The sequence below is a fragment of the Heterocephalus glaber genome, unplaced genomic scaffold (genome assembly GCF_053883595.1).
Source record: "Heterocephalus glaber isolate CG9 unplaced genomic scaffold, H.glaber_assembly_v1.0 deba00001613, whole genome shotgun sequence".
Lineage (NCBI taxonomy): Eukaryota > Metazoa > Chordata > Mammalia > Rodentia > Bathyergidae > Heterocephalus > Heterocephalus glaber.
Genome location: NW_028258384.1, coordinates 7279776 through 7291690, shown reverse-complemented (window position 1 = coordinate 7291690; position 11915 = coordinate 7279776). Strand labels below are relative to the sequence as shown.

Sequence of the window (11915 nt, the reverse complement as noted above, 5' to 3'; positions counted from 1 at the left end):
GTCCTCAAAATGACCTTTCAGTCATGTATGATCAGTTGCCTGACATCATCATCCCTTTCCTCCCCTTCATTCACACTACTTCAAACACATTCTTCCTCCTGCTTTGTAAATGACATGTTTACACAAGTTATTTTCTCTCTGCTATGCTGAATATTCATATGACTGTCTTCTTCTCTTTCTCTAGCAGTTTGTTTTTCTAGTTTTTCACTCAGATACCACCTTCATCGTCAGCTTCCTTGGCCACTCTCTAAATTAAAATATCAATAGCCACAGTCCTAACTCTTCATTCGAGACTCCACTTTTTTCTCCGACTCTCCTATTTAATATACTATTGTAATTATCATATTTATTGTTGTCTCTGTAAGTAGAATGTATGCTGTATACCAACACAGAGGTTTTGTGTTTTGACTTCATTACTAACTACCAACTGCTGAGACTACTGTCTGCCAATAGATAGAGGCTCAATAAATATTTTAATAAATGCATATATGTTAAGACTAGAATCTGAAACATGGCAACTGGCATTGGGAAAGCCCTGTCACATGTATGCATTTCTTTTGTAGTATTAAATTTAAAACCATTTAAAGTAAACAGGAAGAATTAGGAAACAAGCTAATAAATCTTGAATATATTGGAGGAGGAAGTGTTTCAATAAATGAAGCATTTTATTTTTGGAAAATAGTAAATACATACATGATAACTTTCAGCCAGATAAACACCAAATTTAATAAGTATTTAAATGTAAGAAGAGAAGCCATTAAAATGCCATAACAAAGAACCTTGTGGTGTAGAAACATGTTTTGAGCATAGTAAAAAACCATGAAGGAAATGTCTGACTATAAAAGTAATCACATACAAAATTAAGGTCAGTCAACAGTCTGGCAAAGACTACATTACATGTAACAAAGACTTAATCATTTAAATACCCAATTCTTGAAAATCAGTAAAAAAAAGAACAAAAAATAGAAAAGACAATTGTCTAAAAGAAGTAATACAAATGGCTACTAAATGTATAAAAATTTCAGTTTTAATCAAAGAAATACAATGAGCTACCAATTTTTACCTCTTACATTGTTTGTTGTAGAATATTGTAATATACTATGTTAATAAGATTATGTGAGAAAAACAGGAACACTTTTATACTACTAGAGGAGATGAAATTGTTATCAGCATTCTGGATAGGACAATTAAAATTGTACATACTGCTGCATCATAATTTACATTATGAAAATACTTAGAAAGTTTCTAAAATTGCCTATTAGTATGATTATCAAATTGCTGTTTATGTTATTGAAGAATTAGAATGAAATATCTAGTAATGAGGGATCTTATTCTTAAATGTTAGTCACTTCTGTACCACCTTCTCTATTTTGTTGTATTAGAGGACCATCAGAACAATTTATTTAAAATTTTTATTAAATTTGCTTATTTTTCTTTTGATTTTAGCCCTGTCCTAATGTATTATACCAGAAAAAAACATAGATTTGTGCCAGTCACCTCTTTTTCATGTACACATTTGGTAAATGATAAAGAAAATATTTATGTCTACATAACATACAGAATTTTCTTATGTACCATTGTGATTTTTGTATCATATATGACAACCTTGGTTAAATTGTACATGTCATGCAGCCCTTAAAAAGATGATGTGGTTATACAATTTTTGACTTAAAAAGATGTTATTTTGGTTGTGTAGATAAAACAGATACCAAAACAGTATGCGCTATATATGTATTTTTGTAACAAATATATTTATATTGTAATAAATGTTTAGGTACTTGAAATACTATACACTAAAATATTAACAGTGGCAATGGCTCAGTGATATGATTATGGGTATTTTTTAAACTTAGTTTATTTTAGATTTTAATTTTTAAGCTGTTAATGAACATATTTTTCTAATATATTAAAAATTAAAGGGGCCAGTGTATCTCCCATGCAAGCGCAAGGTCCCAAGTTCGATCCCCAGTACCCGCCCCCCCCAAATTAAAGAAATACATTTTCTAACAGTTTAAGGAATAATTATTACCTTAAAAGGTAATTGTAAAAGTTCTCACAGATTATAGGTTAATTTGAGTTCATTTTCTTCTTTTTAAAATATTTTGCTCTTTATCTTTACCAATATTTTCCCTCCTTGCTTCAATATCATTTCCTTTTATTCTCCTTAAAACAGGCCATTCAGAAAGGAAATACAGAAGTTGCAAGAATACATGCTGAAAATGCAATCCGTCAGAAAAACCAAGCTATAAATTTCTTGAGAATGAGTGTTAGGGTTGATTATGTGGCTGCCAGAGTTCAAACTGCAGTAACAATGAGCAAGGTAAGATTTAATATCTTTAAATAATAGGAACTCAGCTGTAGGGAAAAAGGAATCCTTTTATAATGTTTGTGGGAATGCATACTAGTACAACCACTATGGAAATCAGTATGGAGAGTCCATAAAAAAGTAAAAATAGAAATTCCACTTGACCCAGCTATAGGTCTGATTTTCTTCCTGAAAGAGTTAAAGTCATCATATTACAGTGATATATGCTTGCCCATTTTTATAATAACAGCATTCATGACAGCTAAATTATGGAAGTAGCCTGTATACCCATAAACAGATGAATGGATAAAGAAAGTGTGGTCTGTATACACAGTGAAGTACTACTCAGGGCATAAAGAAGATAAATTTGAGTTACATGTAGGAAAATGGATGCACCCTGAGACTATCACGTGTAATCAGACACAGAGAGTTAAATATCACATGGTTTCTCCTCCATGGAAAACCCTCAATAGAAATAATTTAAACAGCAATATAAAATAGATACGGTTGAAAATAGGGAGGTAGACCTTTTGGAGATGAGGAAAGAGATCTGGAAGGGGATAGGTGGATAGGAAGCAAGGGGATTAAAATGATCAAAAAGCAATATGTATATGAGACAGAAAGATGCAGGACAGCATTTCGTATGTAAACATTTGAATGTTTTTGCTGCTTTTAGAGTTCAGAACCCTGGTGGGGTGGTGCCTGGGTGGTGGGTCAGAAGAGCTGTCATTTGTTCAGTAGATTTCACGTTAGCGGGTGGTAGTGCCAGTGGCAGCTGCTGGCACATTTGCAAAAGCCAGCCCCAGTCTGTGCTGCCTGGGTGCTACTTGGAGAGGGGAGTGTGTCCTGGGTCTCATGGCTTCTCCGTCTCTGGCCAGTTTTCTCCAACAGGCCTCCTCTCTGCCCTTCCCTGCCCTGTGCCCACACATCTGGCCAGTACCTATTTTTAACCCGACACATTGATCATTTCAAGAAACCTCTGTCGATTGTGCAGCACCCAGGCAAAACATGCTCCACAAATTCAACTTGTATATTTGGCAGATTAAATTTGACATTATCGTAAAAAAAAAAATCCCAAAAATCAATGTAATTCTGTATTGCAAACATATTAAAAAAGTTTAATGAGCGCAGTACATATTGTCAGATAGAAATCTAAATCTATTGCAAGGTGTTACAGGGTGCTTGCAAATGACTTTATGTATAGGAATAATGTAGTCAAAGTGCTTAATGAGGAAAATGATTTTGGCAGTGTATTTTTGACGTAAGATCTAATCACTTGTTTTCTAATGAAGTGAAGTATCCAAGATATAAGAATATAAGGTAGTTTTAACCAGAATGCATTATATGTTTTTGCTGTTAATGGAAAGGGAAAGGTAGACAAGTTTTGTAAGTTGAACTATAATATATTAAGCAAGTACAAAGAAGTTGACATTGCTCGTAATGCAGCATAATTTGTTTTTATACCCCAAATAGGTAACAAAGTCCATAGCAGGTGTAGTTAAATCTATGGATGCTACATTGAGGAGTATGAACCTTGAAAAGGTTAAAAAAAAAAAAAGTATTACTTGAAATCCTTGAAGTATCTGTCAAGTGTAAGCTTTTCTTATGACCATATTTTACAGATTTCTGCATTGATGGACAAATTTAAACACCAATTTGAAACTCTGGATGTTCAAACACAGCAAATGGAAGATACAATGAGTAGCACTACAACCCTAACAACTCCAGAAGTAAGATTAATTGATCTCCTTAGAATAACTTCTTAAAAATCACTTGAATTCGAAATATAATGGCTTTTTGAATCTAAATCTTCTCTGTATTGCTAGATAAATAGAGTCCCACGGTGGAGGTAGGAATTTACTGCTCTGCTCCTAGATTCCTGAGGAGGCATTGGAAAACTATATTCTCTATCTTGATTTGGAGTTCTGGAGATTATACTGAATTATATGTTTAGATTCTAGAGCCTGGTTCCACCTGACTGCTAGTGGTGATTTTTTATTAATTAAATGCATTTTAATAAATATTTTGAAACTGTATGCATTAATGTGGTAATATGTCATGTTCTGATACATGTATATATTGTACAGTGTTTAAATCAGATTGACCATATGTATCCCTTAAATAATATTTTTTTATGTAAAAACTTGCAAAATTGTTTTTTCTGGCTTTTTGAAATGTACAGAATATTATTGCTTTCTATAATCACCCTACTATATAATAACACACTGAACTTCTTTCTCTGTAATGTTTGTTGAATATTGTTGAATTGAGTGGAATACATGAAAATGTACATAATCTGTGGCCTAGTACTTTGATCTCCAAATTTATGCACCAAGAAGCCCCTATATGTGTATTTAAATATATGTAAAATATTTATGCACATACATGCAAAAGAATATATATTGTCTCATTGTGCATTATAGAGAGAAAATAAAGACTCTGAATATTCAGAAATAGCATGGATAAATAAAATTGAGTATTTCTATACTGCAACATCTAAAAGGAGCTAAAGTCAATGAAATAGATCTCTAAGATACTAATAAAATTAAATCTTAAAGGTTGATTAAGGTAAAGCAAGTTATAGAATAATGCAGTATAATGTTTGTTTTCAAAGCACAAAAATGCCTTTTTAGATATGAAGTAAAAATGACTACCATGATAATGTGTATGGGTATATGGTCTATTTTCTGTGTTTTGGAAATATTTTTGAAGTAAATAATAGAGAATTGAAACTTAAGTTGAGAAAAAAGTTAATGATTTGCTTAAAATCACACATCTTGTTGCGGTCAGATTTGTGACCATATTTTAGAACTCCTTCTTATATGTTTAAAGTAGTTTGAACAACTAAATTGAGTTTTTTTGACTAATCAGACTCTATTCCCTGAGAATTCTTACATCTTTGAACATCTCAATATAGTTTTCCTTAGTGCCCATGGAGAATTGGTTCTAGGACTCCCTATGCATACCAAAACCTGGAGATGCTCAACTCTTTTATATAAAATGGTATGGTATTTTTCATATAATGCATCCACATCCTCCCATATAATTTAAATAATCTTTAAATTACTTATAATACCTACTACAATATAAAACATATGTAAATAGTTACTATACTGCATTCATTAAGGAATAACAAGAAAAAATGGTCTATACATGTTCATTACAGATGTAATTTTTTTCCCAAATGGTTGTGATCTGTGGTTGGTTGAATCTGTGATGCAGAATTTATGGGTTATGGAGGGCCAGGTGTAGTTATATTTTATTTATTTCTAGATGTTTTTAAAAAGTATCTGTAATTCAGGTTTGCATCAACAAGAAGGACTGCCACAGTATTCTATTATAAAATTTAAATCTGTTGTCATTTAAGTAAAAGCAAGGTGGGTAACAACAGAGCTTTATAAATTGGATCACTCCTTAGAGAGTTACATTACTCAGAGATTCAAATTATATGTAAGTCTTAACTGGTAGTATTTTTTTTTTTGTATCACGGATCGAACTCAGGACCTTGTGCTTGCAAGGCAGGTGTCGGCACCACTGAGCTAAATCCCTGGCCTCCTAATATTTTTATATAGCCTCATAGTGTAAGGCTTGAAAACTTAGAATTACTGAGAAAAAAAAATCATATTCTGAAATAATTCAGCTCTCTCTGGTGGTGAGATAAACATTTTTTAAAACCTTTCTTTTCAAAATTATAGATCCCATTTTAAAGCCAAATCAAAAACCAAACTACCAAAACTACCAAAAAGCAAATGTTACTAGAATATAAATTTTCGTTTTCCTATTCCAGAACCAAGTGGATATGCTGCTTCATGAAATGGCAGATGAAGTTGGGTAAGGAGTTATTCAAGTGCTTTTAGGTAGTCTTAATTTATATCTCTGTGTTCTATAATTCTGAAATGTGGATGGAAATATTTACCTTTACCAGCATTGGTCAGATTTAGGTTTCTGACTCAAGCATTAATGTTTCAAGGTCCTTTTAATAGTCATTTATTTCATTGTCATGCTCATAAAAGTGTGACATTATTCACATCATCCTAGTATTTTGTTAAATTTCTAGATATAGACTAATTTAGTGTGTGATAATATGACATGGAGGAAAGTATCAAGGGAGACAGTGTTTAAACATTTGCTCACCACCTACTGTGCACAGCATGTACAAAATGTATGGATTTTTAAAAACAATCTCACAAGAAAGTTCTGTGATCAAACTATGGAGTCATAAGTCCAGTTTGAGTCTTGCAAACTGACCAATATGTGCAAAATGTCCAGGAGATTCAAAAGACAGCAACATTGCTGATAGTCCTCTTTTTCAAAAGTAAGTAACCAACATTTTTGTGGTACTGCTAATCAAAAGAAGACATCTGATATGGGCTCTTTAATTTAGACCTTTCATGTTGGGGGCGTGATTTGAGAAAGATATCTGGGCTATAGATAATCTTGTTATATCAGTATTCTCTAATATAATATTTAGGTCAAGATACTATAGTAGTAAGTGAACATGGTAGTGCACACCTATAAACTCAGTACTCTGGAGGCTGAGGCAGGAGGATAGCCATGAGTTCAAAGCCAGCCTGGGCTAGTGAGTTCAGGGCCATCCTGAACAACAAATTGAGAGCCTGTCTTAAAAAATTAAAAAAAGATAACTTAGTAGTAAAGAATGAAAATATATTTTTCTAAGATAAAGATTAAAAGTAGGTGATGTTAATGTTTTAGACTTTATCTTCAAAAGTAGATTAATAGGTTAAAATAAATTTTAGGTACTCTATTTTTTTTTCTTCTGGGAAGAGAAAATTCAAAGACACCTTGAAAATAGAGTCGGTAAATATTGTTGTCTAATATAATATTTGATTAGAGTAAACAGTTGTATTTTTGAGCTCTTTCTATTACTAATGTATCATTAGTAAATTAAAAATCTGGGTAATAAATTAAAAATGAGCTTTGCAGTATTTGAGAACAGGGATGAAGGTTAGGTTGCATGCTATTTTCCTTTGTTAGCATCCGGATGCCACCCACATGCCAGCACAGGAAAGTGACTAGAAAGGTGATTTTTGCTAAGTATTACAAAAGAAACCAAGGCATTGTACATCAGAATACCCCATTTTACTAATAAGAGACTAAGGACTTATTTGTGTTACTACTGAAGACTATATAAGAAGATTGAGCCTGAAAATACAGTGAGAGGTCTTTAAAAAATAAATTTTACCACATATCAGCCTTAGTGATAAATCAGGTTTAGTGCAACTTTTTGATAAGTTTTAGAGAAGTATTTTTCAACTTCAGTAGTATTGACATTTTGGACTGAATAATCCGGAGGGTAGTAACATCCTGACCTCTACCCACTAGATATCATTAGCACCATTTCCCTTAGTTATATAACAACCATTCGTATCTCCATTGCCAGTTGTTTCTTGGGGGAATAAGAGGCCAAAATTGAAAGATTCTGTCAATAGTGGGTGATGACTGAAGCAGTAGAGGCAAGTAGAACCGCTTTTGTAGCAACACTGATGCCCATCCTTAAGAATGTTTGAGTTTGTGATTCTTGTAACAGAATTTTAGTGTAGCACATCTTTACCTGTACAGCAAAAATCTGTCTATAGCATCTCATACTATTAAAATTACTATATTTCCTGGAGTTTTTCAAACTGGAGTTGGTATATACTGGTTTAAAGACAAGCTGAAAAGATAGTTAATATCTTATAGTAATAGTACAATGGAGAGTAAACAAATGGAGAGACAAATGAAGCTAGGTTCAAATTCTCTCTCTTATCATTGAAGTGATCTTGTCTAGATAAATGTATTTTTCTAAATCTCATTTATATGATTGAATGCAAGTATGATTCATATCAACAGGAGTCAGGGAACTGAAACTGAAATTAAATGTTAGATATGGATCATGAGGCTGCACACACTAGGCTGTTTTATCTTTTTTTGTCTTACTCATTTTTTGTCACCATGAAGGATACATAATATAATAATCTCCCATAAATATGTCAGATGACCATTATTTTAGTCCTTTGTTTAGAAGACCAGATCATTTCTTAGTCTTTTATTAGTTTTTCTATTATATGATTACTATCTATATGGATCACTGTTAATGTTCCACAGAAATAATTTAAAATTAGCAAGTTCATTTATCTTAAAGTGAACATTCAGAAGATACTTAAGTTCTATTTACATTTATAAAATTAAGTCTATCTAAATTAAGGTAAAATGCAAAATGTAATAAATTTGCATTTTTAAATATACCTATATATTTTTTAAATACCTATATTAATACTCATTTATGTTAATTATTTTAAAATTAATTTTTAATTTTTTAAATATACCTATATTAATATTTATTTTTTTAAAATACCTATATTAATACTCATTTATGTTAATTATTTTAAAATTAATTTTTAGGCTTGATCTCAATATGGAACTACTACAGGGTCAGACGGGTTCTGTTAGCACAAGTGTTACTTCAATTGAGCAGGTAGATGTTGAATTTTATTTTGATTTTATACATTTGATATATATTTAAATAAATAACTTAGGAAATACATTTATATAAGTTAACACATTTATATTTATGTAGAAAAAATGTATATTTACTTTTTTTTCATATAAGGTATTTTTGCTATATCATAAAATACCAGAATGTGATTAGGTTTTACCTCTGTAATGATGGGTACTGTCTATCCACATGTACACTTTATTTGTAGAATGATTTTGATCTCCTTGATGGCTTCTGGTCTCTTAAGTTCTCCATTTCTTTTGCAATGTTTAAAAAACTTGAACTCATAATGTTGTTAATGAGAATTTTTAGAGATTTTAAATCATATTTAAAATGGGAGATATTGGAAATATTTGTGAATTTTGTCAATACTTTGATGACTTGTAAAATTTACTTTCTCCAGGATGAACTATCACAGAGACTTTCTCGTCTTTGTGATCAAGTATAACTTAAAGAACTGGTTCTTCTATTTTCTTCACTTGCTGAAATGTTCTTTGTGTGTATATATAGATAAGTTGCACTCTATTTACACTAATATCTCTATATATGCCAGAATGCTTAAACTCTATTTGTATATAATGCTTTCTTTTGCTTGCTGTAATTTCCAACACATTTTTTTCAGGGAGTTTCCACATTGGAAGATTTTACAATGCTATATATTATGTGTAAAAGTGTGAGGGGCATATTTTTGTAGATGCCTTTGGCGAAGCTAGCATTAATTTATTGTATATTAAACATTTTCCTCAAATGTTAGATCAAAAATCTAGCATCAAGTACTACTAATGAAGTACTCTTTACAGCATAAAATATAAAATAAAGGTTTTGGGCTTTTCTTAATTCAAGGTCATTTTTAATCTCTGGTGACAAGTGCTTCATAAAAATAAAAGCAGGAAAAGCATGTTTACCTAATATGTTTTAATATGTTTACATGGCCAGAACACTTCATTTAGTGTCACACAATGCACAATGCCATTTTCTGTTTTATGTTTTATATCAAAACAGTTAACTTTTAATCTGTGTTCTTCAGCTTTTAAACTTTATGATTAGATTTTAACCCCTTAAGACTATTTGAATTTCTTTTTTTAAAATAAATTTTATTTTATCCCATTCCCCCTTGAAGTTCTTAAACTTTTAAATGTTTCATAGATAATTTTCCTCTCAAACTAAAATATTCAACAATATAAAATCAAGAAATTAAGGTTTCCTAATTTTCCATTTTCAGTTTGTTAAATATTAAGAATGTAACGAGTCATTTGTAGGAAAATGGTTGCATCTTGAGATCATAATGTTAAGTGACGTATATCACACATACAAGCTAAATATCACATAGTTTCTCTTGTAAAAGAAAACTAACACTCCCGTGAGCACAGAGGAGATGAGCTGCTCCCAGCGCACAAGAGGAGGCTTCTGGGGTGCTGTACCACCCTGGGAGCACAGAGGAGGTGAGCCACTCCCAGCGCACAAGAGGCTTCCGTTCCCCAGTAACACCCCATGAGAACAGAGGAGGTGAGCCACTCCCAGAGCACAACAGGAGGCTTCCGGGCCGCCGTACCACCCAGTGTGAGCATACAGAAGGTGAGCCGATCCCAGTGCACAAGAGGAGGCTTCTGGGCCAACGTACCACCCCGTAAGCACAGAGGAGGTGATCTGCTCTCAGTGCACAACAGGAGGCTTTTGGGCTGCCTTACCACCCCCCAAGCCCAGAGGAGTCGAGCCACTCCCAGTCCATAACAGGAGGCTTCTGGCCTGCTGTACCACCCCATGAGCACAAAAGAGGCGAGCCATTCCCACCGCACTATGTGAGACTTCCGGGCTGCCATTCCTCCCTGGGAGCACAGAGTAGGTGAGCCGCACCTAACGTGCAAGAGGAGACTTCTGGGCCGCTGTACGACCCCACAAGCACAGAGAAGGTTAAACATTCCTTGCGCGCAAGAAGAGGTTTCTGGGCCACCGTACCACCCATGAACACAGAGGAGGTGAGCCTTTCCCAGCACACAGTAGGAGGTTTCTGGACCATCATAACACCCTGTGAGCCCAGAGGAGGTGATCCCCTCCTCGTGCAGAACAGGAGCCTTCTGGGCCCCATACCACCCTGCAAGTACAGAGGAGGTGTGCTGCTCCCTCCGCACAGCAGGAGGCTTCTGGGCCACCATACCCCTGCGCGAGCTCAGAGGAGGTGAGCCACTCCCAGCGCACAACAGGAGGCATCCTCCCAATGTACCACCCCACAAGCTCAGAGTAGCTGAGCCACTCCCAGCGCACAACAGGAGGTTTCCACCCCCATGTACCAACCCACGAGCACAGAGGAGGTGAGCCACTCCCAGCGCACAGAAGGAGGCTTCTGGACCGTCATAACACCCCATGAGCCCAGAGGAGGTAAGCTGCTCACAGCACAGAACAGGAGGTTTCCTGGCCACTGTACCACCCCATGAGCACAGAGGAGGTGAGCCACTCTCAGTGCACAATAGGATGCCTCCAGGCCACTGTACCACCCCGTGAGCACAGAGGAGGTGAGCTGCGCAGGAGCCAGTAGCACCGCTCCCTATTGAAGTGAGAAGACACATAAATGAGTTTCAAAACCAGACTTCCAGATCACCTAAAACAACCCCAAAGGAAAACAAGATGGAACATTGCAATACCCAAACACCTGGACTCCCTGATCTGGCAAAGAGGATCTGGAAAAAATGAAATCAGAAATAATTTCTCAGATAACAACAGAGATTGTGTCCATAGTGCAAGACATAATTAATAAATCTCAAGAGAACACATAAAAAAATAGAGGAGCTCAGGAACATGATGGAATCCTAACATAGGAAACAAATGGAATACATAAAAGAGATGCAAACAGATTTCCAGGAAATTAAAAACTCCATTGAAGCAAAGTGAGGACAGAATTTCAGATATAGAAGATAAAATTGCAATTAGTGACCAGGAAATGAAAAATTTCTTTAAAATTGTATGGGACCATGAGAAATCAATCCAGCAGCTGCTAGATGATGCAAGGAAGAATAAGATAAGACTGATTGGAGTCAATGAAGAAACAGGAGACAGTGCAGATGACATAAAAAAACTGTTCATAGAAGTGATGACAGAAAACTTCCCAAGCCGGGAAAA

The 11915-nt window shown here is 34.3% G+C and overlaps 1 protein-coding gene across 1 annotated transcript; it reads left to right on the top strand.

Annotated features, from left to right (window-relative positions):
* Nucleotides 1-511: 511 nt before the first annotated feature.
* On the top strand, nt 512-9249 carry LOC101699687 (charged multivesicular body protein 1B2). Its single transcript, XM_087196567.1, has 7 exons — nt 512-544; nt 2078-2320; nt 3779-3847; nt 3928-4035; nt 6093-6136; nt 8708-8780; nt 9205-9249. Exons 1-7 carry the CDS (start codon nt 512-514, stop codon nt 9247-9249), a joined length of 615 nt encoding a protein of 204 aa, XP_087052693.1.
* The last annotated feature ends 2666 nt before the right edge of the window (nt 9250-11915 follow it).